Source organism: Eufriesea mexicana, unplaced genomic scaffold (assembly GCF_001483705.2).
Source record: "Eufriesea mexicana isolate 0111107269 unplaced genomic scaffold, ASM148370v2 scaffold8101, whole genome shotgun sequence".
Taxonomy (NCBI): domain Eukaryota; kingdom Metazoa; phylum Arthropoda; class Insecta; order Hymenoptera; family Apidae; genus Eufriesea; species Eufriesea mexicana.
In genome coordinates, this window is record NW_016915893.1 from 191,964 (window position 1) to 219,713 (window position 27,750).

At 42.4% G+C, this 27,750-nt stretch overlaps 1 protein-coding gene across 2 annotated transcripts in view; it reads right to left on the reverse strand.

The window, feature by feature from the left end:
• Positions 1–2,350: 2,350 nt before the first annotated feature.
• The window catches only part of UbcE2H (ubiquitin conjugating enzyme E2H), a 53,129-nt gene continuing 27,729 nt past the window's right edge, over positions 2,351–27,750 (reverse strand). For both annotated transcript variants that reach the window (XM_017907491.1, XM_017907492.1), the window contains 3 exons: positions 4,106–4,273; positions 3,859–3,987; positions 2,351–3,656 (listed from right to left, as the gene is read on the reverse strand). In XM_017907491.1, coding sequence (XP_017762980.1) covers positions 3,520–3,656; positions 3,859–3,987; positions 4,106–4,273 — 434 coding nt within the window. In that variant the 3' untranslated portion in view covers positions 2,351–3,519. The remainder of the gene's footprint in view (positions 3,657–3,858; positions 3,988–4,105; positions 4,274–27,750) is intronic.

The following is a 27,750-nucleotide window of genomic DNA, read 5'->3' on the forward strand; positions in this document are numbered from 1 at the left end:
TTTTTTTTTTTTTGTTTCTTTTTTTCTACTTCCACGTAAATGTAGCATTTCCTTAAATAAAAAGGAAAAATTTGTAACAATTAAAAGTCCTGGACGCAGCTATCGTATTCGCGAATTTGACGATACGTTTCTTGACTTGCTTGGTTAAAACCGCGCGATAAATAAAAGGCAATTATCGAGAACGTCCCGATGACATCGGCGATCGAGCGAAAATAAAGAACGAAATATGCGAGAAATCGCGTAGAACTTTGGACGAAAGGAGAGCGTTGAGAATCGGCACGATAGCGGCGCCCATTTTTGCGAATAATAATAGGACGATAATATTAAATTTATTGGTTAAAAACTAAGGAGTGAACCTATTGCAAAATTACAAACGAGAAATTTCGATTTTTCTTACAAACGTTTTGGTAAAATTTCATTTTCATCCTCGTATCTTTCCCTCTATCTCTATCTTTCCTTCTTCCTCCTCTTCGTCTTCTTCTGTCTAGCAATATTTTCAGTCTAACAACGCGTGCCAAACTAGCCGAACAATCTTTCGAGAGAAACTCATACAAAGCTTTACAAACACTGCTCTTCGACGTTACTCCGATTTCCGAAAATAAAATCACACGCTGTAACAGCTCTCTGCGATCATCCAAGCGACTGAATCTAATTATTCATGTGTGTTCGTTTAATTAATGCTCGTCGTTTCTTTTTCACAACCGAATCTGTTCACCGATAAGATTTTCCATTCGTTTCTTTCTTTTCCTTTTACTTTTACAGAGACCCATGTAATAAGGCACAATTTTCTGCCTGAGAAGGCACTAAAATATCATGTCCTATACTCGTACGTATAGTTTGATCGTATTGCATACACGTAAACCACGCAAAAAGGAGAGAGATCAATTTGAAGCGAGTTACAACTAAACGAAGATTATTGTGCACCAAGATTTGTACAAATTCATTTTACTCCCGTTCGATACGAGCCTATCGTATCGTTCATACATAAGAGAATACGCAAGAAGAAAGGGAGAAAACAAAATAAAATAAAATAAAACAGGGTTCCTAGCTTCCTTTTCGTCCACGTATTATTTTCTTCTCTTCTCTCCGATTCTGTCCCAATGATTCCGATCGTACATTTTCTCGCTCTCGATTAATCCGAACGTCGATAGAATTTTTAAAAAACGATACATGGATACGGTGTTGCATGAACGCGCGGTTAAGTTAAAGTTACCTCTAAAAAAAATATCGATCGTATCAAAAAGAAAGAAAAAAAAAAAGAAAAAAACAAGATTCCTTTTTTCCACCCGCTTTGTTTCTCGCTCGACGGAAATAAAACATGGCGCGCCAAGGCGCTCGATTAAAACTACCCCTCTCTCGTCGAACTAACAACACACACACTCTCTCTCTCTCTCACACACACACACACTCTCTCTCACTCTCTCTCTCTCCCTCTCCCATTTCGATTAAAAATTTGGACAAATTTTATATTACACTATTAGAAAAATTCCTATACAAACAATACTAATTACTCTAAATCATCTGTTTTCTTTCTCTCCTAGTATTTTCTCTTCCTTTTTTTTCTCTTCTTTTTTCTTTTTCTCTCTTTTTTTTTCTTAACTCGTTTCGCTTCTTTTTATGATAAAATAACAGCGAGAGCGTCGCCGGGAGTTAGACGGTCGTGTCCAGATTGCTTCTACCTCCTGCCGAGTGTACGAAATCAACGTCCATTTGCGAATACTGGCGCACTTCCGGTGCGGACGCGGCGCCGTTGTCTTCTCGCAACTCCACGAAAATTCCTACGTTCGATGTGTTCGCGTGTGTCTCGATACAGGCGGCCGGGGTCGTTCGACAGTGACCCGTGTCTTCGATCGTTTCCCTTGCGTCGAACAACGTTGACCGTGCAGATTTCGACTGTGGTTGGGGCGTTCCGACATTAAGATCGCTACTTAAACGCCGTTTATACCGTAGGTTTGTCAGTGTCTTCAACACTGTTGCGGAAGCCCTTTCCCGTTGCTGCGCCCTACGAGGGAAACGTTCAGGGATGGTGATGACAGAACAGAAAGAGGAAGATGGACCTAGTACCCATTTTCCATTTCTTTTTGCATTGATTCTCTCTTAATTTTCTAATTATTCTTTCGCACGATAGAGCTCATCTTGACCACGGAAGGGAGGGGGAAAAAATTGCCTAGCAATTACGTGACAGATCGTTCGAGCGAAGAGGAAAGAGAAGCGTCGATGGAATGGAATTTTCGCGCGTTCTCTTTAGGAAAGAAATTGGCCGATAATACCGAGACGGATGATCTAGGCGGAGAAGAAAGAGAAGCGTGGATCGAGTGGAGATGTAAGATTCTTTTTCGGCTATCGCATCGTTGTTTCGTTCGTGTCGATCTATCGGGAACGATGCGATCGTCTCGTGACGAATTATCGTGGAAATTACAAAAGAGTCGTTACTCTACGAGCAAGCATTTCTCGAAACACGAGGAAGAAAGGTTTATTCGGAATCGATATCGATTCGAGATATATCGTGCTGCTTGCTCGCGGCACGCGTATCGTACGAATAATGAGAGCGCACGGAGAGACGGAGAATAACAGCGTAACGTGGATTACGACACCCGTAAGAAATACAAATTGTCAAGTGAACGAAGTCGACTTTCATGTTCATGCACCGTTCAAACGCCATATGTATATACGAACGACCGTATCCGACTTGACTCGATCGGGGAGCGGGTAAAAAGAAAGAGAAAGAACGAGAGGGAGATCGACGAAGAAACTCGAAACGCGGAGGAATGACCAAAACTGAAATACTCAAACGGAATAGAAAAAGCGAGAGAGAGAGGAAAAGTAGAAAGAGAAAGAAAAAAGGGAAAAGAAAAAGAGAAAAAATAAAACTGGAACAACAGGTTTCCCACGGAAATTCATCGCAGCGTTTCGCGGGTACGATCGAGCGTACAATCGCGAAACAAGAACGTCAACAATATGATGATTCGCGATTGTTCAGCCGGATCGATGTCGAAGTCAGAACGCAAACGGTCCGGGGGAATCGACGCTCGATCCATCGATCGCGGGGCCGTGAATTTGAGAAAAGAGAGAGAGAGAAAAAAAAGGAAAGAAAAAGAAAAACAAGCGTTACGGTGTTCCTTCTCGAAAACGGCGCGTATTTCCTATTTCTCGTCAACGTCCCTCGTTTAAAACACGACGAGGAGAGCGCCTCTCTCGCGTAAAGAGAACTCCAAAAGCGATATTCTCTTTCCTACGTCATTCTCATACTCTTCCCTTTTACTTCTTTCTTTTCGCTTTTTTTTTTTTCCTTTCAAGCCTTTTCCTCGTTTTCTTTCGTGTTTTACCTCCCGATAATTAACAACAACCTGGTCGCGGTTCAACGTTCCCCTACGAAACGAAGTGACGAGTGTGCCACGTAGCTAAACCGATAGTGAGGTCTGGAGGTTCGAAATGTAAGCATCTATTTGGTAGGACGAGCGATCGGAGTTTACAGGGAATCGAGATTAAGGATATGGGTACGGATGGTAAAATATTTGGTTACAACTCCATGTCCTGCGCCTCGTCCTCGCTGAAGTCGCTCATCGAAGACTCGCTATCGGACGACACCCCGTTTTCGGTACCGCTGTTCTCCTGGTCCCTTAGCGCCTCCTCCGTCGCGTATTTCCTCACGTAATCTGCCAAGAAATCAAGAAGGAAATTGCATCCCAACTAATACACTCGGGGTGTTCGTTGACGTTGGAAGTAACTTCGAACGTCGTAGCCTTCGGGCTCGTGGCTTCGCCGCGAGATAATCGACGAAGGAACCGAGTCTCGAACGAAGAACTCGTGGCTCGTGTACACGCGACCAATTTTCGTATTTCGAGTCGTCCAACTCACCTGCTACTTTCTTCTTGTACTCCTCAGGTTTGTGTAGATACATGGCCGCGGCGTCGCCATTTAAGGGGTCGATTGGATTAGGATATGTCAACAATTGGGGCAGGAAAGACTCGAATATATTCGATAAATCTGAAACAGAAAATTCGAAGGTACACGGTGATTAGAAGGCACGTCCTGTTGTTCTTTCAGATGCATCGGTTAATACGAGTTGGCGATTAAATTTCCCGCGGATTATGCAAATACGTACCGTAAAGGGCAGTCCAGGCCTGGTTTATTACGTCTAGACACACTGTGCCTGAGACTTCGTCAATGTTAGGGTGGTACACCTTGTTCATAAAGCCGATCGAAGGAGATTTGAAGGGGTAGTGCTCGGGCAAGTGAACCCTCACCTTCCATATTCCACCCTCGTAAGGCGCTGTAACGTAATACAAGTATACGATATCAGTAACGATCATACGTGGAATGCCAGTCTTCTATGCAAAGTAGGTGGGAGAAAAAGATATTCTCGTCGTAATAACATTCGAGAATCGTGCTGTGGGTTGTACGCGCATTTTTCTATGCTTATTAACACCGATAGAACATGTACAAGATGACACCATACCACGATTTTCAGCGTTTCCCAGGAATTTTCCAAGATGGTGCATCTCGGTGAGAAGAATTCGCCCGATCGCGAATGAAATTCGATTTTATCGTTACATCGTCTTTAATTGATATGAAAAAATTCTTTCAATAGTGCATGGATCGATATTTATTTATTGCCAATTCTTCCGACCAGGTTTGTTCCTAGCACGCGAAACTACGTAACAAATTTTTCCATTCCCGAACAACGAAATCTCGTTAATCTGTTTCTCGGTATATCTACCACCATTTTGCCGCGTACAGTTTTCACGCAAATGGCTCGAATTCGTAGGAAAAATATTTTTTATGCCTATAACGCGCATAAATGGCGTCCACCAGTTCGTGGATAAATAAATAAATAAATAACCGAGTAATCAGGGTTTAATTTTCTTTCGCGTTGGTAAGAAAGGAATATTTTACGCGATTAGTGCATGTGCATAAAATTTACAGGTACGAGGAAAAATTATAGATTATGCTGTCATTTTGTCACACGCGATCTCGTTTGGCTCGAGCTCAACCCCGAAGAGGGGCGACGAAGTTGCATCCTGGGACCTTTTTTCGATCATCGAAATTACGAGTACAGTTATCGATGATATTCCAGCAGCTGGGAAGTGAAGAACGATATCATAACTCGCGATAGATCAAGGAAACTGGAACGTTGAACGGTAAAACGCCGGAATGCGTAACTCCTTCTCGGCAGGAGGAAGGACAGGAAATGGAAGGCTGCATTCATTGTCCATCGGGAGATCCATCCCGGGGTCCACGATACCTCAGTATTTCTTTCTTTTTTCCCCCTCGACATCGATTCGTTCGACGAAACGAGCTTCTTTCACTGAAGAAACTTCCAGTATATCGAACAATGCAAATTTCTCCGACGACTCCAACGCGCATTTGATCCGCAGAAATTGCTCGAGACACCGAGCACAGCGTCTGTTCCGCGGGGTGTCTCCGGTGCACAAACTTAACGAAATTGAAATTATACCGTTCGAAACTAAACTCGGGAGTAACTTTCCTCCTCGTCGACGTATACTCCACGAAGACTGTGAACAACTTGCCGCGATATTCGATGAAGATTCGATTATACGAGTCGCCTCGTCTGCGCGCTCGGAAATTCGAAAATTCGCGGAAATTCGACCTCGACCCCCTGAGTTTTCGCCGAATCGCGAGTGTAGATCTCGTTGATTTGAGATGACGAGGTGAACGAAGCGTTTTCGAGATAAATCATGAATGGAGAGTAAGAAAAATGTGACAGGAGAACAATGGTTGACTCGTGCCGCGCAAGAATTCGCAAATTCGCGAAAATTTAACCTCGTTTCTTCGAATCTTCGGCGAAGTATGGATGTAGAGCTCGTTAATTATTGGCGACGAGGTGGATGAAGCGTTCCCGAAATAAATCGTGCGTGGAGAATAAGAAGAACGCGACATGAGAGCAGCGGTCGACTCGTTCGCGAAAATTTGACCTCGACCCTATGAATTTTCATCGAATCAACCGTGTAATTTTCGTTAATTACTCGTGACAGAGTGTACGAAGCGTACTCGAAATAAATCGTACGTGGAAAGTAAGAAAATCGCGACAAGGGAGCAGTGATTGTGGCCTCGTTCGCGAAAATTTGGAAATTTGACCTAGGCCTTTCGAATTTTCGTCGAATCATCAACGTAGACCTCATTAATTAGTGGCGACAAGGTGCATGAAACGTAAAAGAAATAAATTGGGCATGGAGAATAAGAAAATCGCGACATGGTAGTAGTCGTCATCTCGATGTCCGCAAAAATTTGCAAATTCGCAAAAATTTGACCTCGACCCCTCGAATTTTCACCTAATCAACTGTGTAATCTTCGTTAATTACTCGCGACAAAGTATACGAAGCGTTCCCGAAATAAATCGCGCAGTATCACTAAGAAAATCGCGACATGAGAGCAGCGGTCGTCTCGTTGATCGCGAAAATTGGAAAATTCGACCTCGACCCTTCGGATCTTCGTCGAATCGACCCTATCGTCTTTGTTAATTACTCGCAATAAAATATACAAAGCTTTCTTGAAATAAATCGTGCATGGACAATAAGAAAATCGCGACTTGACAGCAGCGGTCGTCCCGTCGATCGCGAAAATTGGAAAATTCGACCTCGACCCTTCGGATCTTTGTCGAATCGACCCTGTCCGTCTTCGTTAATTACTCGCGACAAAATATACAAAGCGTTCCCGAAATAAACCATGCGTGGAAAATAAGAAAATCGCGACATGGTAGTAGTCGTCATCTCGGCGTTCGCGAAAATTTGCAAATTCGTGAAAATTTGACCTCGATCCCTCGAATTTTCACGCAATCAACCGTGTAGTCTTTGTTAATTACTCGCGACAAAGTATACAAAGCTTTCCCGAAATAAATCGTGCAGTGACAATAAGAAAATCGCGACACGACAGCAGCGGTCGTCCCGTCGATCGCGAAAATTGGAAAATTCGACCTCGACCCTTCGGATCTTCGTCGAATCGACCCTGTCGTCTTTGTTAATTACCGACGACAAGGTGTACGAAGCGTTCCCGAAATAAATCGTACGTGGAGAATAATAAAAACGCGAGCACGAGAGCAACGGTGGATCGAACGTCGAGGAGGTTAGAGACAAAGAGGAGTGCTCGCCGAGTGAAATTTATTTCGACAACGAGGAGCAATGAGACTTTCGACCGCGGATTAAAATCAACCACTGGAAACGTTCGAAACGAGTCGCAGGGAAAATAAAGGAAAATTAGGGGATGAGGTGAAGAAAGAGGGAGAGAAGTACGTGGAACGAAGCGTTATTCCTCAGGCAGCTGGGACACGGCAACTCCACTGGTAATCAATTAGTCGACGCGTACAAACATTTGAGACAAACGAGGGGTGGGAAACTTTGGAAGCTTGGTATCGAATTAATCGTCGAATCGCGATCGAGTCGTTGTTGACCCAGCCGGGAAAATAGAAAACAAAACGAAGAACGAGAGAAAACAAAGGAAAAACAAGATAGAGAGGAAACGGAGATCTTCTCGGCACTCCACTTGCACTTATATAGAGCAAAAATATCAGACTTATATCATACAGGCTGCTCCTAACAACTATACATAAGTATACAACACGTGATTCTCTATAAAAATTATTAAAAAGAAATACACAGATTTATATTAAATTTCGACTATGTTAAAAATCAAGAGAGTAAATTTGATTGAAAAATACGAGTGTTTCGACTTCAGAAACAGCAAGATGAAAAATTAAATGAAAATAAGGGACAATTAGAAACCTCTTCTTCTATTAACCTTTGCACTCGACGATTTCTTCGCCAAAGAAGGATAGGAGTTCAAAGATTTTCTGTTACAAATCTGACGATATTTTTCTGAGCAGGAATAAGAAATCGTATGATAATTAACACGTAGAATTATTTGATTTCGATACCTCGCACACCGTTACATTATCTGAAATTTCACATATTTATGAATATCGAGCTTCGAAATTTGATCAAATGGCGACTGAAGGGCGCTTCTCGAGTGCAAAGGGTTAAATACCACATACAGCTATCAATAATTTACCAAATTTAAAATCCGTTTAAAGGTTCCAAATACTGGTGTATTTTACTTCGCAAAGTGGTAGCAAGTAATAGTTACCAAAGTAAACTAACATACCGAGGTAGTCTAGGGATGTTAGGTAGCTCTCGATTCCTGCGTTCCGAACTTTCCGCGGGAAAAATGTACACCAAGACAAATTCGACGCTAATCCAAATTCTGATTCGTTACAGCTGCTTATGTACACACGATCACACAGACTCGTCGATAGCGCACTCCGTTTGCGGGAATCATTTCCCCCGCCGAAACGAAGGGGTGAAACACCCCCGTGCAACTAAAACCCCGCACCCGATTCTCGGCTTTTAGCACAACGGTGTCGTTTTCGCGCGAATCGGGCCTACGATACGATAATTTACGAACTCGTTAATCGACGATACATAACTTACAGAGGCACCCTGTATAATAAACGAACCGCATCGGTCGAAACGCCCCGTGATATTTGCCTTCTTGTTTGCACGGTTATGCCACGCGGGCTGTTGGTTAATTAATAATCGGCAATCATCGATCTTCGAAATTAATACCGTATCATCGTGGAAACAGAGAAATCGGACTATCTATCGCATGATAATCGCATCGAAACCGGAAAAGCCGGCGGGCATAGGGGTCGCGGGAGGGGGTTGCGAAAACGCGACGCGGCGTCGATTCCATCCGCTTCTCTGCTCGCGGATATTCGTTCCCGGGCCATCTGCGACGAAATTGCGGTAATAACGCAGTGACCGATGCTGATCAATTAACGACGAGCAAATTTCACCTACACGTGACGTACGAGTGCTTCGAATTACACTAGCCCCCCGACTATTGCCCGCGAGTGAGGGTTAACCCTTTCGATACTACTGCCGCCCAATGGCAGCGGGCATGAAACGTTCTCAGGGTACTATCGTCGCCTACTGACGGCATCTACGAAACATTCTCTAGGTACTACTATCGCCTATTGACGGTATTCACGAAACGTCACCGATGACTGTCGCGGTCCGAATGAAAAGTTTAGTGTCAATCACGCTCGAGATTTCTATGAATGCCGCAAAACACATTTTCGTGACTTCCAGTGCAACCACTCTTGTGGAAATCTTCCTCGTACCACGAATGTATAACCGTGGCCAGCTCCTCCGTACCAAAATGGTTAAGTAACGAAAAAGCGTCTCGATGCTTCGGGATGCTGGAAACAGCTGCTTCTTGTCACGAATTCGATGGATAATGCACTGGTAAGACAATATACGGTGTGCGTGAATGTATGCAAATGCGTGTTGTGTGTGAGAGAGGTAAAGAGGGAGAGAAGAGTAGAGGGTTGTTAACCCTTAGAAATTGGAATTTTGTTACAGGGACGCGAAATTTTAAATGCTCGGATACTGCCTGTTTTGGAGTGGAGATTGGAAGCCGATAATTGATATAGATGAGCTGTTTTGGTGGTAGTGTAACGGTTTGTTAACGAAGCACAGTGGTGTGCGGGTAAAATGAAATTCACGCGTGTTAGAGTATATGGGATGCGTGTCATTGGGGATAATCGAGCTGTTTGGATAGGAGAATGGAATATCTCGAGTTTAATAAGACTTTCTTCTCGATTCGGTCTGTCTTCCAATGTGCGCACACTTTCCAAATAATTGTGTGTACAGTGGCAAACATCATCCGCTCGGTGCACATGCGAGATTGCAAAATATGCTTCCGATCTGTCGGAAAATTGGGGAAGGAGAAAGAGAAACTGGTCTACGATAATTTAGTGCTCAAATTCAAATCGGGAAAGTGCCTAAATTCCTCTACTACTTTCTTCTCCATCCGTTACGTACATTCCAGGCTACCGAACTTTCCAAATAATTACGCATAGAACGATCGAAATTATTTATCTACTTATTCAACAGGCAAAGGTACGATAATTACACTCGCACTCGCGAAGTAATGATTTTTATACGTTCTGGAGCTTCCAAGATGATGAGGTGAAGACTAGAAATTGGTTTTGTTAAATAATTTATTTATTCAGCATGCAAAGGACCATTTGTAAACGGACGACAATTGAAATGGAAGGCAAAGTTGATGCACAATCAGAGGATGAGAAAGAAGCAAATTAGAATAGGATAATATAAGCGAAAAATAATAAAATCATAGTAACATGTAAGAAAATATAATTGCAATTACACTTAGTCTCGAAGTAAGGATTTATGAATTTTTGTGCACTAAATTAATAGAAACATTCGCTTTATTTGTAACCAAATTTCTGAATCCAAATGCACCAGAAATCATCGCAAATGACTAGTTTCTTCCCCCAACAATTAATATCGAGTATTAAAAATTCGGAATTATTTTTGTGGTAGTGGTTGTCATAGAAGGTGTTGTATGAATGTGAGGAATGTTTGTGTGGAAAGATGTGTGTGTGACGAGTATGACAGAGAGTCGCGAAGAAACAATCAGTAGCTGAATGACAGTCATTACGTATAGACGTTGTGTGTAAGAGAGTCCTCGAGAGATTATATCGCAGTTAGAAGCGAATTTATTTTACGAGATTTAGTTATAATTTATATTATACTGTTATGGTGATCGATAAATCTTATCAGTTTATTCATTTACTCACAATTTTAACCCCTTATATTACAATAACGAGTGTCACACCTGGTGGGTTTCTGATCTCATAAAGGCTAATTGCACTCGTATTACACTGAAATCGTATTTAACACTAGGTTTACCTATTTCTAAGGACACCTGTCAAATTGACAGGTAAGGGAAACTACGTGTCTCTTTTTTAACGATTAGTTTAATTTAAAAACAATTATATATTATATTAACAGTTTTAATATAAGTTAACTAAATCTGTTACCATCGTATAATTGCAGCAACCCTTCCGTCAAATTGACGGGTTCCGTAAATCTAGTGTTAACTATACAGGGGAGTCAAGTATACTAATTTCAGCAGAAGACGCTATCGCTCTGAGACAGGCATTTTTTCTATTTTCGAAGCTTCTAAAATAAATACTTGATAAGATATAACAATCCTCGTGTATGTCATAATTTACTTTATGAGAGTATACAAGATGGGGCACTCAAATGGGAACAAAGGCCAATTTTTTGATATCGAAAATCCATAGAATCCTCACTATGCAGGGCAGCCAAGTATGCTAATTTCAGCAGAAAACGCTATCACTCTAAGACAATCATTTTTTCCTATTTTTGAAAATTCTAAAAAGAATCCTAGATAACTTATATCGTGGTAGTCCTCGTGTATGTTATAATTTATTTTATACTTGTAGAATGAGGACTATGAATTGCCAAAAACATGAACTACCGTCAATTTTTTGATATCGAAAATCCATAGAATCTTCACTACGCAGGGCAGCCAAGTATGCTAATTTCCTCAGAAAACGCTATCACTCTAAGACAATCATTCTTTCCTATTTTTGAAAATTCTAAAAAAAATCCTAGATAACTTATATCGTAGTAGTCCTCGTGTATGTTATAATTTATTTTATACTTGTAGAATGAGGGCTATGAATTGCCAAAAACATGAACTACCGACAATTTCTTGATGTCGAAAATCCATAGAATTTTAACTATGCAGGGTAGCCAAGTATACTAAATTCCTCAGAAAAGGTGATCATTCTACGTACGAAAAATTTCTTTTACGATTCCATGGTAAATGAAATATCTAACCAATATCTAATCGAAAACCAAAAAATTTTGCAATACGCGATCTCTGAAAACGAGATCATACTGCGAATAACTCTGTCCACCAAAAATCCCTGGACCCGTCAAAACGACGAAGCCCAAATGCACGAGACGGTCAAAGCAACTGCGAATTCCGACACACGTTCCAGCCGAACACCGACAGCCCTCGAAACCAACAGCAACATCTCGACAACGGTCCGGATTCTGGAATCGATCGGACCAGAATCGCATTACATCGCAAAGGCGAGTAGCAAAGAGGAGGCCGCTGCTATTACGCATACCCGCGCGAGGGTTCTCTCGGTTTTCCGGCCGTCACGGCGGACCGACTTTTGCCTTCGAGAATCACGAATCGCGAGCGTGTGTGCATTACACGCACGCACACACGTGGCGTTGCAAGCGTGCATTACGCGCTCGCTCGCGGCAGAGGCGTAGGCGAGAAACGTGACCCACCTGTGCGTACACGCACGTGGAAACACAGGCGCGCGCGCGCGGATTCACGGTGAAAGTATCGATATCCACGCGGAATCGGAGCTGCGGGAATGCACGCGCAGCGTGCAGTTAATTCCTATCCGGCGTGCACCGAGAGTTCAGCGAACCTTGTCGCTCATCCTTCCTCCGCCTCTTCGTGTTTCTTTCCTTCCATTTCGTCCTTATCTCCCGCTCCTTTTTCCTTTTTCCACACCTCCCCCTTTTCTTTCCTCCACCCCCTCGTGCACCGCGAATTTTTTCCGCCCAAACGGATTGCGCGATTTTTTAAACGCACCGAGTTCCATTACCCGAACTATACACACGCGGTTTGATCTCTGTATTATTGGATGGTTTATAAATCGGATTCGTACCTTTTTCCCTCTCTTTTTGGGGATTATTCTCCCGCAGCTTTTATTCCCGCCCATCGGCTAACCGAGTTTAATCGCGTTCCTGTGAATGATCGAGTGTATAATGAGTAAACAGTAGCCTCTCCTCGCGTACCGAAGATACGATTTTTCCGGGATTACTCGGCTAACACCTACAGCACTCCCGCCATTTTTAAATCTCCATTTAAATCCCGCGAAATATCCGCGAGATGGAAATTCGAATTGCCTGGGAACTTGGAACGATCGAGCTGATCGAAATGATCGATTCGCTTTTGAATCCACAGTTTGGACCTCAAGATGAAAATTCTAACCTCTTTTCGCACCAAAATCAGCGAATCTTCCGTGTTTTCCATTATTAACTCTTTGCGCTCGAGAAACAACTCTTAGTCGCCATTTGTTTTAATATTACAACAAAAATATAAGAAAAGCTTCGAATTGTTGTTTTTAAACACGAAGAAAATTTTCGAGTGCAAAGAATTAAAAATGTACGCCTATTTCTTCATCGCACCACTCCAATTTTTATTAACTTTTTTATTAACAACATTTTGATTAAATACACGTTAAAGATCGGTGGTCGGAGTATTAAGAAGCAAATATAGGCATGTCATCGCGAGCGATAAATCTGGCTATTTTTGTTTCCGTGTTTCCCTCTTTTACAACAAAATTCGAGGTGGTCCCGTTGTACCCAATTAGGTCAAACTAACACCGAATCGTCGGGAACACGGCATCGTGGAGTGGAGCGCGTTTAATAAAGATAATTGCGAAGGCTCGATGAAGCCCGGTTCGAACAACGGACGGAAAGATAGAGGGAGGGATGAAAAAATAGGAAAGAAAGGGAAAGCATTTTTCGCGACAATTTGTTCGGCAAGAGTTATTCCGTTTCGCGAGTCACATCGACGAGATATCGACTTTTATCACGCGAATTCGACCGGACAGTCGCGAAATTAACCCGTTCGTTGAGAACTTAACGAGCGTTATTAAATGGGAAGTCGTAGAATCGAATTTAATCTAGCGAGATCCACGAAGCCGAAATTACAGTCGAAAATCGGCTTTGGACCCGGACCAAATATCGACTGACTGCGACTTCCGGCAGGTCGTTGGTCAAACGGTTGTCGCGTGTTTCGTTATTTTTGCGAGCAGCGGGAGTGCTCGTGCAGCCATTAAACGGTCCCTGCACTGTGGCAGATCGGTTGGACCGTGGTAAAAATTCGCTAATAGAGTGCTCCTCGCCAAAGCTTTGCTCGTTTCACCCCTCCGATGCCTGTAATTCCTCTCGATGGCCGCGTTAGTTTTAATCAAAGTTATCCCGATCTCGTCGGGTTCTCGTATCTTCGTTTCTCGTGCAGAGCCGAGACTATTTCGGTAGTGGAAGAGACGTTGGCGGGATGATTTTGATACGAGAGACGTATGTAGGTTACATACGTGGTTGGAAATTATTCGATAGCGAGGCAAGCTTAAACGGACGAACGATGAATATGATTCGCAAAAAATAACGAGGGAGGATCGAACGAGGCAGGAAATACGCAGGAATAGTTCAGTTATCGCGCAAATGAGAGATCATCCTACGGTCCATTACGATTTAATCAGACAGAAACAGGAAGTGGTCGTCGGGTTCAGTTACGCTGTTCGATTCGCTATTCGCAACCCTTGCCAGGGGCTTGGTAACGTAACGAAACACCGTGTCGTGGTACGAAATTTCCAAATCGTTCCAACTTTTTAAATCGTTGGAAACGGGAAATAATTAGCTAGAGTTCGTCTGTGTATCGTAAAGCAACGTTGTTTTATCGTATGATACGCGTATGAGGAAGAAGGGAAATGTTGTAGCAATTAAGCCAGCTGGGAATTAAATAATTGTCGGAAGACCATGCGAAGCTTTTATGGTAGTCTACCGATGTAGCAATTAAATGTACAATGATAAAATTACAAAATTTTTCAATCGCGTAATTCATCTCTGTAAAATTCGATGCGAAGAACAGTCGTGTCGAGTACACGAATTGCAGGTGAAATAAATGTAGAGAGACTATAGGAAGCTCTCATGACAGAGCTCACCGATGGAACATTTACAAGCATAGCGATAAAATTACAAAATTTTTCAATCGCGTAATTCGTCTCTGTAAAATTCGATGCGAAGAACAGTCGTGTCGAGTACACGAGTTGCAGGTGAAATAAATGTAGAGAAACTATAGGAAGCTCTCATGACAGAGCTTACCGTTGGAACGTTCATATGTATCACGACAGAAAATTTTTCAATCCCATAATACGGCTCCATAAAATTCAATTCGGACAGTCGCGACAAGTAAACGAGCTGCAGGTGAAATAAATATTGGAAGATTACGCGAAGCTCTTATGACAAAGTCCACCGATGTAACGCTTACACGTATCGTGATACGAGATTTTTAAAACGTATATAGCACGCCTCGATGAAGCTCGACAATTCGAGGAAGAACAAATTGTACCAATTAAACGAGCTACGGAAAGATAGAATCCATTAATGTAATACTTGTATGTATCGCAATACGGAATTTTAATTGCGCATAAATTATCCCACAAGGTTCGATTCGAAGGAACGAGAAGTTATATGAAGAGCTACGCAACTGAACAAGGTATCGAGTAATTAATTGCAAAATTCGGAGGAATTTATTAACGTAAGTCTTATATGGAGCGTGATACGAAATTTCAAAATTCGCGCCTAATTATTTGCTTCCTCTCCTTTTCTTTTAATTGTACAATAAGGTTCTAGAAAAATTGGGATCAAGAAATCACGAATTACACGTTGATCAGTGTCACGATATATCGATGGAACAAACTATGGGTGAGTTAAATATCAAAAAATCATCTGAGATTTTTACAAAATTTATCGAAATACATACCAATAGAAAATTTCAAAATTTCCTTACTACTTGTCTTATTCATTCATCCTAATCACGCAATACACCTCTTCAAAAATTGGATAAAAGAAATCACGAATTACACGTTGATGGATGACACGATGTACGGATTAAATGAGCTATGAGGGAATTAAATAGGGAAAAATCATCCGAGATTTTTACAATATTTATCGAGATACATCCCAATAGAAAATTTCAAAATTTCCTTACTACTTGTCTTCTCCATTCTTCCTAATCACGCAATACACCTCTTCAAAAATTGGATAAAAGGAATCGCGAATTACACGTTGATGGATGGCACTATGTACCGATTAAATGAGCTATGAGGGAATTAAATAGGGAAAAAATCACTAGAAATGTTTACAAAATTTATCGAGATACATCCCAATAGAAAATTTCAAAATTTCCTTACTACTTGCCTTCTCTATTCCTTCTAATCACGCAATACGCCTCTACAAAAATCGGTATCACGACGTACCGATCAAACGAGCTGCAAGCGAGGTAAATACAGAGTCGGGGGAAGCTTCTACGACAGGGTTCTCGAGCCTCTAAAACCCCGCATGCCATTAAGGGTGAATATAATTTGGCATTCGGGGATCCTCCCTACATTGTTTTCTAATCCAGAAGAGGGCAAAGGACCCTCGAAACGTCCGGCTAGTCGCGATTCCTTCGTCTAACGATCCAACGTTACTCTCGTTTACCGACCATCTTTCAATTTACAATCTCTTATCCACCTCCCCATGGAAACGTAATTATACCATCACGTGTTCGACAAGAAATTCGTACATCGCAGTTGCTTCGATCGGGCTTATCCTGTTCCGTGAGTTACGCGGTATATGCGTATTTCACCCCATCTGTCGGGGGTTGAAACTCCTCGAACGCGGTGTGCCTCGCTCGGGAACTCTGTACGCGATATATAAAAGCACCCCTTCTGAATGCGAATTTTTATTTTTGCCACGGTGATGCAGATTATGCGATAGAACCGGTCGCTCGAACGGGGAAATGAAAATACACGGAATATCGTATTTTTAACGCGAGCATGGTATTTATAAAACAAAGATGACATACCAGAGAAATCAATGCTCGGTTTAGATTTGCAAACGCGTTGCAATTCTACTTGGTTTCCAATTATCAACAACCATATTATATTAATTAAACCGATTCACCTGAAACATCCACACGCGGATGCAACCCCAAAGCTGTAGGTATTTTTGCGTTTGAAAAGGAATTATTATATCATTAGAGTCACTTCGCATCATCGACGATCTTTGAGAACAATTTGGACAACCTTGGAATAAGTGGAGAGCGGAAGTGACATCGAAGGTAACGTTTTAAAGGACATCAGTGAGATCAGTTTGCGACAAACGCAGAGAGACAGGGTTTGAAACGAAAGTAACCCGTTTCACAATTATTCGTCGCAAATAGGAAAAGTAAAGAAAGTGGATAAATGGGTTCCGCACGAGTTAAGCGACAGATGCCGGGAGGAACGGAGATAGCCACTTCGTCTCGTTTCAAAGAGATAAACAGGACGGATTAGAATATGAAATTTAGTCACATCCTGCCTTCGCGGATTATCGTTCTTTCAAACGCCTACGCGCTTTTCCGACCAGCGAATTCTTCCTGAACCGGCGAGCCGCGTCCCGACCATTTATTTTTTAATTCCCGAATTAACGATTTGCGTAAATACGAAGTAACGAGACGTGGAATTGTTGGAAAGAGCACGCGAAATTGCGCGGAAATTACTTTGGTCCTCTTGACGTGCGATTAAAAGAATTTAACTACTCTCGAAACTTCGCGTACACCCTGATCACGGATGAAATAATGATAAATATCAAAAAATCATCTGAGATTTTTACAAAATTTATCGAAATACATACCAATAGAAAATTTCAAAATTTCCTTACTACTTGTCTTATTCATTCATCCTAATCACGCAATACACCTCTTCAAAAATTGGATAAAAGAAATCACGAATTACACGTTGATGGATGACACGATGTACGGATTAAATGAGCTATGAGGGAATTAAATAGGGAAAAATCATCCGAGATTTTTACAATATTTATCGAGATACATCCCAATAGAAAATTTCAAAATTTCCTTACTACTTGTCTTCTCCATTCATCCTAATCACGCAATACACCTCTTCAAAAATTGGATAAAAGGAATCACGAATTACACGTTGATGGATGGCATTATGTACCGATTAAACGAGCTATGGGGGAGTTAAATATGGAAAAAGTCACTTCAGATGTTTACAAAATTTATCGAGATACATCCCAATAGAAAATTTCAAAATTTCCTTACTACTTGTCTTCTCTATTCCTTCTAATCACGCAATACGCCTCTACAAAAATCGGTATCACGACGTACCGATCAAACGAGCTGCAAGCGAGGTAAATACAGAGTCGGGGGAAGCTTCTACGACAGGGTTCTCGAGCCTCTAAAACCCCGCATGCCATTAAGGGTGAATATAATTTGGCATTCGGGGATCCTCCCTACATTGTTTTCTAATCCAGAAGAGGGCAAAGGACCCTCGAAACGTCCGGCTAGTCGCGATTCCTTCGTCTAACGATCCAACGTTACTCTCGTTTACCGACCATCTTTCAATTTACAATCTCTTATCCACCTCCCCATGGAAACGTAATTATACCATCACGTGTTCGACAAGAAATTCGTACATCGCAGTTGCTTCGATCGGGCTTATCCTGTTCCGTGAGTTACGCGGTATATGCGTATTTCACCCCATCTGTCGGGGGTTGAAACTCCTCGAACGCGGTGTGCCTCGCTCGGGAACTCTGTACGCGATATATAAAAGCACCCCTTCTGAATGCGAATTTTTATTTTTGCCACGGTGATGCAGATTATGCGATAGAACCGGTCGCTCGAACGGGGAAATGAAAATACACGGAATATCGTATTTTTAACGCGAGCATGGTATTTATAAAACAAAGATGACATACCAGAGAAATCAATGCTCGGTTTAGATTTGCAAACGCGTTGCAATTCTACTTGGTTTCCAATTATCAACAACCATATTATATTAATTAAACCGATTCACCTGAAACATCCACACGCGGATGCAACCCCAAAGCTGTAGGTATTTTTGCGTTTGAAAAGGAATTATTATATCATTAGAGTCACTTCGCATCATCGACGATCTTTGAGAACAATTTGGACAACCTTGGAATAAGTGGAGAGCGGAAGTGACATCGAAGGTAACGTTTTAAAGGACATCAGTGAGATCAGTTTGCGACAAACGCAGAGAGACAGGGTTTGAAACGAAAGTAACCCGTTTCACAATTATTCGTCGCAAATAGGAAAAGTAAAGAAAGTGGATAAATGGGTTCCGCACGAGTTAAGCGACAGATGCCGGGAGGAACGGAGATAGCCACTTCGTCTCGTTTCAAAGAGATAAACAGGACGGATTAGAATATGAAATTTAGTCACATCCTGCCTTCGCGGATTATCGTTCTTTCAAACGCCTACGCGCTTTTCCGACCAGCGAATTCTTCCTGAACCGGCGAGCCGCGTCCCGACCATTTATTTTTTAATTCCCGAATTAACGATTTGCGTAAATACGAAGTAACGAGACGTGGAATTGTTGGAAAGAGCACGCGAAATTGCGCGGAAATTACTTTGGTCCTCTTGACGTGCGATTAAAAGAATTTAACTACTCTCGAAACTTCGCGTACACCCTGATCACGGATGAAATAATGTACACATGTCTGAAAATTAAAATATTCCCCCTTTGACTCCTACTCGTGAGTTAACAAATTTGTAGAGACCAATATCGACGAATATACAGGTATTTGTTCGCAAACAGCGTCAATTCGTTTAGAAAATCTTGTAAACGTGTGTATCTCGGTAATTACTATTTTACATATAGTTTTTAGTCATCCCATGATCACAGGCAGTGACCACTATTGGCCAAAAACAGTAATGAAGATCATCGGTCACTGTTTCTAAAAAATAGCCATGAGAATGTAAATACGTTGTGCCTTCTTTTCTCGAACGCACTATATCCTCTTAACACTTTCTCACGAATCGGTCAGTCTCTCTAGAGAAGCACTCAAAGACAGATATATCTTCCTTGAGTAATAAAAGACTTTAAAAGAGAATATATATATTTTACAGTTAAACCCCATAATCATAATAAGGTGCTTTCGACTAATTCCCTGTTTTCGCGAAAATATTTCAATTTCCGCCATTGCTCCCTTCCCTTCTCGCCCTACGCCAAGATGGTCGCGTAGGCGCAAGCAACACGCCGAGTCCCATACCAAAGCGTACATGTCAGACGTCAGTCGACACCGAGGGGTTAATTAAATATACCGGTTTCATAGGACCCGTACACGCGGTTAATGGCCGCCTCTAAAAGAAGCGGCGTACGCGAGTACTCTGAGTGTCGGCCTATAACGTCGGGACCACGTCGTTTTCACTTTCGTCGCGTGTTCCCATCGGCGAAATTTCCCGCCCCCGACTCGCGAATCCTCCGACGCCACGCATACGCCGGCCACCCCTTATGGCCACCGAGGCTCCGCCACCCTCTCGCACGCGCTTCGAAAGACGTCTCGAGCCTCGCGCACGGATGCAGATGCAGGTTCGATACGAAGCCAAGCACGACCCAGTGACCCAGTTTTTCCGTGAGTTCCCGCTCACTCACTGGCTACCGCACCACGCATTAATTTTCCATTTCTCTGATGGGCCACGCGCTTCTGCCCCGGGCTGCAAGGGACAAACAGGGCCCGCGACAATGCGACACGGGATTACTTTTCGCTAAATTAATGGACCCATACGGGCTGTTTGGAGAGCCACCGCGGATGTCGCGGATTGGATGTCCGAAAGGGTTTATGGGATTCTTCCTTTATTTCGATTTTTTTGTTTTCCGTTGGTCGGTGTTGTTCGGTGTTTGGCTTTGTTCGGTTTCACTGGATTGATGGATTGGATCGATGCAAGCGAGTCGGATTGGACGAGAACGAATTTTATCGGGGTGGGCAGGAGAATAAATGTTTTCGGGCCTTATGAATAGTTCTTGGAAGATTCGATTGGTTTAGGTTAGGAGAAGGTAATCAATTTTTATTTCTTTAGAGAAAAATTTAATTCGATTACCATGTGATTATATCTAATAAAATGCTTCGAATGTTGCTTTGTACAGAGAAACAAACGGTAGTGCCATCTGTGGTAAAATTTCGACATTATTGGTCGGACTAATATATATCAACCGCCAGGAACGAATTTGAAATCCTCGTTTCATAATTTCCCGCTCGCTTGTAACAAATAATTAATCATATTCCCGATTCTGCTTGATGTTTAATTTAAATTAAAAACAGCGCAGATTATCAGATAAAGATTACGTCTCGCGCCTTAAAGTCTCGAATCAGCGAACAGCTAAATCTAACCTATACAGTCACCGAGGGAATCGCAAGGCGGGAGGGGTTAAACACGCAAAGGAAGCAATAACGAGTTCCAAAAGGTGCGCGGAGTTGAGTTGATTGACGAGACGCGTGGGATTCGCTTGTAAAATAGAAATATATCCATTAACGGGGCCTCGTGGTTTCATTGAACGCTGGTTTTGCACGTGCGCCGCCGCGTAGCGGCTAACAGCTCGCGGAGGCGACAAAGATTTACGGGACAGGAAATGAAATCTCCGGTTAGAACGGTTAAGCGGATTCCAAAGTGAACTTACTCTTAGTCGAATCTTCGGAACGTCCAACTGACGCCACGACGTCGATCTATCCCCGAAAATACCACGTAAAGTTCGTCGAACAACGCGTCGTGCATGTTTCATGCCTACGTGCGAACTCCACTGCCACGATGCATAATCGAACCCCGCTGGAGCCCGAATGCCACTGCGCAGCCGTGTCCGCGCAGGACGTGCTGGCGAGCGGTCATTCGACGCCCTTCGTTACGAGAGGAAGCACGACACGCGTCGTCGGAATTCGCGTTGCGGCTTGAACGAATGTAACGAAATCTCGTTAAACGGGAATTTAATCTCTTCGGCCGCCTTATAATCATTCGAACCTGGTTCGCGATCGGTTCTACGAGATTACACGGGGGTTGAGGAAGGTCCCTTATGCACAACACAATTTGCAGCGTGACGCAGAGAGTTTTTGCGTGGAAACTGGGTCAGCTGGAAGCGCGGCAATTTAGACGCATCGAGAGAAGGAAAAAAGGGAAAATTAAAGAGTCCACACGCTATTCGGATTACAACGGAGAATTGGCTATCGGATTTTCGTTGGGCATTCCCGTCTTATTTTATTCTCCGATTGACTCGCGTGTTTTATATGAAAATACGATTCGTCGACGGAGCGTGTCACGGGAGTGGAATTTATAAAACCAACTTGATTTTACCGTGACTTAACGAGGTGTGCCGATGACGTCGCGTAGGAATTAAGAGAACTGATCTCAGGTTAGAGTATCGCGAGAATCGATGCCTTGGTATATGCGTCAATATTAGCTGTTTGTTTTAACCCTGTCTAAAGCCAGGCACTAAAATATTATACGTGACGTGTATTCGATAATTGAATCTTGTAATTTGGGTTTATAATCGGAGTTAGAATTAAATTTTGATACGAATACAGGCAGCACGACTGCACCCCACTTTCGTTGAATACGATTAATAATCCACGCCACGTGTGTCGCTCTACGTCACATTATAAATCAAAAGGTTAATTTCGATTTTTCGATATGAACCAAAATAGTAACATTTCACCTCCCATTCTGGTACGCAAATTAACTCTATAATTAGATAAATAAACTTACACGAGTAATCGACATTTTTAACGTTTTTGAAGAAAGCGTCCAAAATGGCGGATCCAAGCATCGCTATCTTCATCTCTCCTTCATCCGCAAAAGCTCAATTATCGATTAATCAAATACCAAATTCAAACCACATTATAATACTTTTAGACGCGTATCAAACAATGATCTATGAATCCATTTATCACATTTCTCGCAGTACTTCCATCGTACTAACAATAATTATACAATAAAATAATACAAATTAAATACGATACGTCAAAACGAAGCAATCGAAATGAAATTAGAAACACCCAAACAGTATGCGAAAGAGTTCAATTTCCAAATTTCGTAACGAATCGTTAATCACCCGCGACTTCGACTTCGAAATCGAGTGTCGGAATCGCGGCGACAATTATCGATACCAAAGTGTATCGGGGGAGGAAGGGAGAAGAATGAACGTCGTGCCACATGAAAGTCAGCCCGTTGCCTCGCGTATGCACGTACGTCATACAGCTGCGATCGATCCCGGTGCTCGCTCTTGTGCAGATGCTAAGTGTCGTGAAAGCGCGTTTCGAGAAAGGGAAAAATGCAATTACCCCCAACCGCCTTATCTCACGGCCGGCTCACCGCGAGGCAATATCTCGATAAAGCTCGGAAGGCAAAAGAATCGGGGCTCGGTACATCGTGAAATAGCTACAGCGTTTCTTCGTGGATATCGATTCGCTTCGAACGTGGAATTAACAAGTAGGAGACTCGATCGTCGGACGCCATTAGCCTTGACTTCTACTTTCGATCTCGTTCCGTATCTCCGTCGCGCCATGCACGACACTTACATCGTAAAAAATATTTTTCCCCGACTATTTTCCTTTATATTTCATTTTTATTTTTCGTGCTTCATTCTGTGAATTTTTGGCGACAATATGGGGACCCGGGATATTTTATTCCGATAAAAAGACGAGGGCGAAGAATAGACTTTCGAATATTTTATTTAAAAAATTCCCTTTGCATTCGACGACTTTTCCCTTACAGAAAAGTAGTAATTCGAAGATTTTCATCGTTGAGTAATTTAAATTCGATATATTAATTAACATCGATCTTTAGAATCTAATTAAATGGCGACTGATTGTCCCCCTCGAGTGCAAAGGGTTAAAAGCTAGGAAAAATGTTTCGTTTCATTTCGAATAGGAATAAGGGAGCAAAAGAGTCATTCGATTGGTCCAGATATTAATTTTCATTGTAACGAGAAATGGAACTAGCCTCGTCTCGCACTCTCGATCTCGTCACCTTATATGTCACATTTATATTCGATCCAATTCCTTTCCATTTCGTTCCATTTCTTTTTTTTTCTACTTAAGCCTCTGATTTCACTCGGCCATTTTGTTTGAATGAAGACAAGAGCAAGGAAGATTCGTCGACTTGGTTCAGAAAGGCAATTACACTAGCTAGGGTACTCGTAGTTTCTTTCGTTTCAACGAAAAATAAACCTAGTCTCGTCTTCCAGTCCCATCGTTTCATTCGCGACATTTGTAAATACTTTATCTCATTTTCTTTCCATTCTATTTTCTCGATTACAATTGTAGGAACGCATCCGTTGATGCGAAAAAGGAAAGCCTAGATATTATTTCCACTCCTAGAAACATGAAAAGTCCCGTGTCAATGGTGCCCTGGTTTATGTCTTCACGATCAGCGTCCCATGACTCGAGGACCACCTCGAACATTTGGGCCTAGGCCCAGGAAAAAACAATTCATTCGTGACTAGAGTGCGAGACGGAGCTTTTCGAAGACACCGTGTCCCATGTACCAGCCACCCTCGCGTAATAAAGCTTCTATTAGCGCGAAATAGTTCTTTAATAACCCACGACATGTCCTTTAATACCAATAGCCTTCGTTCTTTAATACCCACGACATCCCTTCAGAATCACCGACTTCCCCGATAATCTCGACCATTCGTTACCGCAAGAACACGAAGACTCGTTGCATCGGTGCAGGCAGCCAATAGCTGGTGCACAGTTCCGCGCATTTTAATAACCTCAGCCTGGTAATTGAAAGATGCGGCACGAATTTCCAACGTTGGCTTGGTTTTTACAAATACGGCATCCCGGCAACGCGATCCCTCGTTTCCAATTTCGGGGTTTGAAAGTGGTTAATTAAAAGACGAGCCGCGAATGTGCGTGGCTGCATCAGCCTCACGGTCGGGCCATTAATTCCGTGTCGGGGTTAAACCTGAAAAACGTTCGCGTCTATCGTTCATTTATCCGCGAGAGGCGGCAATTCGCGATTTATTTTTCGGGATAACCATACGAATATTCGAAATATTAACCGTGATTATGGTCGGCGAGTCGCCGGCGTTGCGCGTCCGATGCGAATGGCACTCCGACCGCGAGTAATAATTAAAATGCTCATCGGACTCACGTCACGCTGTCGCGGGACTTGTTTACAGGATACGAGGCTCTGGTAAATCGACCGGCACGCACATGGACACACGTGTAATCACGATATTCCTTGGCCATTGTGATAACAGCGAGCGTTTGCGCGTTCTTGCTAAGGGGACGAGTCGTTCGCTCGTTAAATGCCTTCCGCGTTGATGGGAAGAAAATTCGAGAGGGTTATTGGCAAAATACACGGGGTCCACAGTTGCGTACTGAAAGGTACGTCAAAGGAAGGAGAAAGTGTGTGACATTGATCAAAGTGGAATGAATCGTAATTGCGTTAGAGAGAAAATGCCAAGTTAACAGCGTGCCTTGGGTCTCGTGTGTATATCATACGCGGAATGGATTTGGCATACGGTTGTAAGCTCGTTATACACCGTAAATGTATAAAAAGTAAATTTCAATTTATTTATTTTAGTATGGCGCAAGTGGTGAAGAAATATCTTTATATTTTTATTTCTCGGAAGTATTTTAACGATGGATTTATTTCAGGTGACCGGATGATTGGTCAATGATGGAATAAAAGAAGAAGAATGTCAAACAAGATGGAACAATAGGAGATGTTGAAAAATTGGTTATACGCATATTACGGAACCAAAGCGATCACGTTGAATATGGAATTTTTAATTAAAAGTTTGAAATCGATCATTCCGTCTGTATCCTAGTTTATATCCTAGTTAATAAATCGGTAACAAAATATATTTATTGCAGAAAAGTGAAATGTACGAAAGGGAAATGAAAATTCGCGTGAAGTTGATGATAAATTAAAATATTAAATAATTTTATACAATAATGATTAAAATGATACAACGAAATGTTGAAGAATATTAATTTTGGAAATGGAAAATTAATCATTTTAATCGATTCGGTGATTCTAGTGTGAAGGAAAAGGAAAAATATGGCAGATGACAGATGCCTTTAGACAGAAGCTAATAAAATCGTGGCAGCACGATGAAAAGCCCCATTGTGTGGCAAGAAAACATTTATAGCCCTGTCGGAATATTATGGTTGTTTCTCATGCGTCCATTGCGCTAATATTCGTCGCAAGCTGTGTACTTGGAACCCGTGGGCTGCTTTGAGGAGAAGCAGCGTAAATTTGTACCTTTCGACGTGGCGACTCGAGCATACAATAAATGCACAACTTTAAATCCTTATTCATGGAAGCCATTAAAAGTCTCGGCTCGTACAAAACATTCTCAATATCCGCCACTCCGGAAAGTAGATCCCCGCATCGCTTTTACGCTATCGTCTAAATTATACGTTTAAGTGAAAGATGCATTGAAAGTGAGCGCTGAAACCGGAAATTTTCTGCGCGAAAATCGAAGGTAATTACAATCCGCGCTATCCGATCGAAAATTTCGTCGAAATTCGAATTCATTGTAGCGAATTTCGAGGGCTTCGTTACTTTGACCCAAAGATGCTTATAACGTGCAGTAAAATGTACAGGAAAGTGTAAAAGTGAAGAGCGTAGTAAATACTGTAACAAATGTATCATGGCTTCCGTATTTTTCCTTCGACTTACGCCATCTTCGGCAAAGCGCGCGAAATTTGAATCGAAATTTAAACTTGTTTCGAATTCTTTGTTACTGTGACCGAAGAAAACTTACCCGAAGAAAAATTGTAAGAATATAGAACATAGTGAACGTTATAATTATAAATGAGACAATTCCAATGATTAGCCCGCGAAATTTGAACCGAAATTCGAAATAATCTCGGTAAAATTCGAATTCTTCGCTACGTTAACCTAAAGAAACTTGCAGTGTGCATTAAAATATACAGAGAGGTACTATAAAGTGAAATGCAAATACGACTATAATATTTTAAGCTTGAAAAATATTTTCCAAGCTTAAAATCTCTATACCAATCTCAAGCGACCAACGAGCCATATCGACCAACTATCTAACCTCAACTGGCTCCAAACAAATCTCCATCCTCTTAAGTCGCTATCCATCGATACTAAACTTTTATCCGGCCAGCCTGTTACATAACGAACTCGCGCTATCGTTAATAATCCCGAGCGATCTATGAGCCAGCGATAATAGAACTGGTATCGAACAGCCGACTTCCACTCCTTTTATTTCTTAACGAGAAACTTAACGCGATACACCACAGAGGTGAACCCGGTTATTCAACGGAAAAGATACCTAAGAAGTTCCCGGGAAGAACGAGACAGCAGAGAAACACGACCTGGACCGAGGAAAAGGAGAATCAAGCGACGAAAATGACATGGTTACGCGATGGTAAGGATACCTAAGAAATTCCTGACAAGAACGAGACAGGAAGACAAGAACGTGACCTGGACCAGCGAAAACGGGAACCAAGCATCGAGAAAATGATGCGGTTATGAGACGGAAAAGGTACCTAACACTTTCCTAGCAAGAACGAAACACCAGACAAACGCGAAGCACGAAGAACGTGACCTGGACCAGCGAAAAGGGGAACCAAGTAACGAAAATGACGCGGTTATGAGACGGAAAAGGTACCTAAGAAGTCCCTGACAAGAACGACACAACAAACACAACCTGGACTGGCGAAAAAGCGAACCAAGCATCGAAAATGACGCGATTATGCGTCGGGAAAGGTACCTAAGAAGCTCTCAACAAGAACGAAACACTAGACAAACGCGAATCGCGAAGAACGTGACCTGGGCCAGCGAAAAAGGGAACCAAGTAACGAAAATGACGCGGTTATGCGACGGAAAAGGTACCTAAGAAATCCCAAGCAAGAACGACACAATAAACACGACCTGGACTGGCGAAAAAGCGAACCAAGCATCGAAAATGACGCGATTATGCGACGGAAGAGGTACCTAAGAAGCTCCCAACAAGAACGAAACACCAGACAAACGCGAATCGCGAAGTACGCAACCTGGACCAGCGCAAAGAGGAACGGAGCGACGAAAACGACGCGGTTATAACGCATGGCGCGACAAGTCGACGCAAATTAAACCCCGCGCAGCTCGCAGAGAAGAAAGGAGAAAAAGGAAATTACAGAGTGTGTCGAAAGAAAGAGAATTTCGCGGTCGTTGCGCGAAAGAGACGGAGTCCGCGGTCGCCGACTTTAATAGCTCGAACGTTTCGCAAGAACGTTCTCTCCCCAGGGCACACGGACGTGGAACGATCGTTCCGACTCG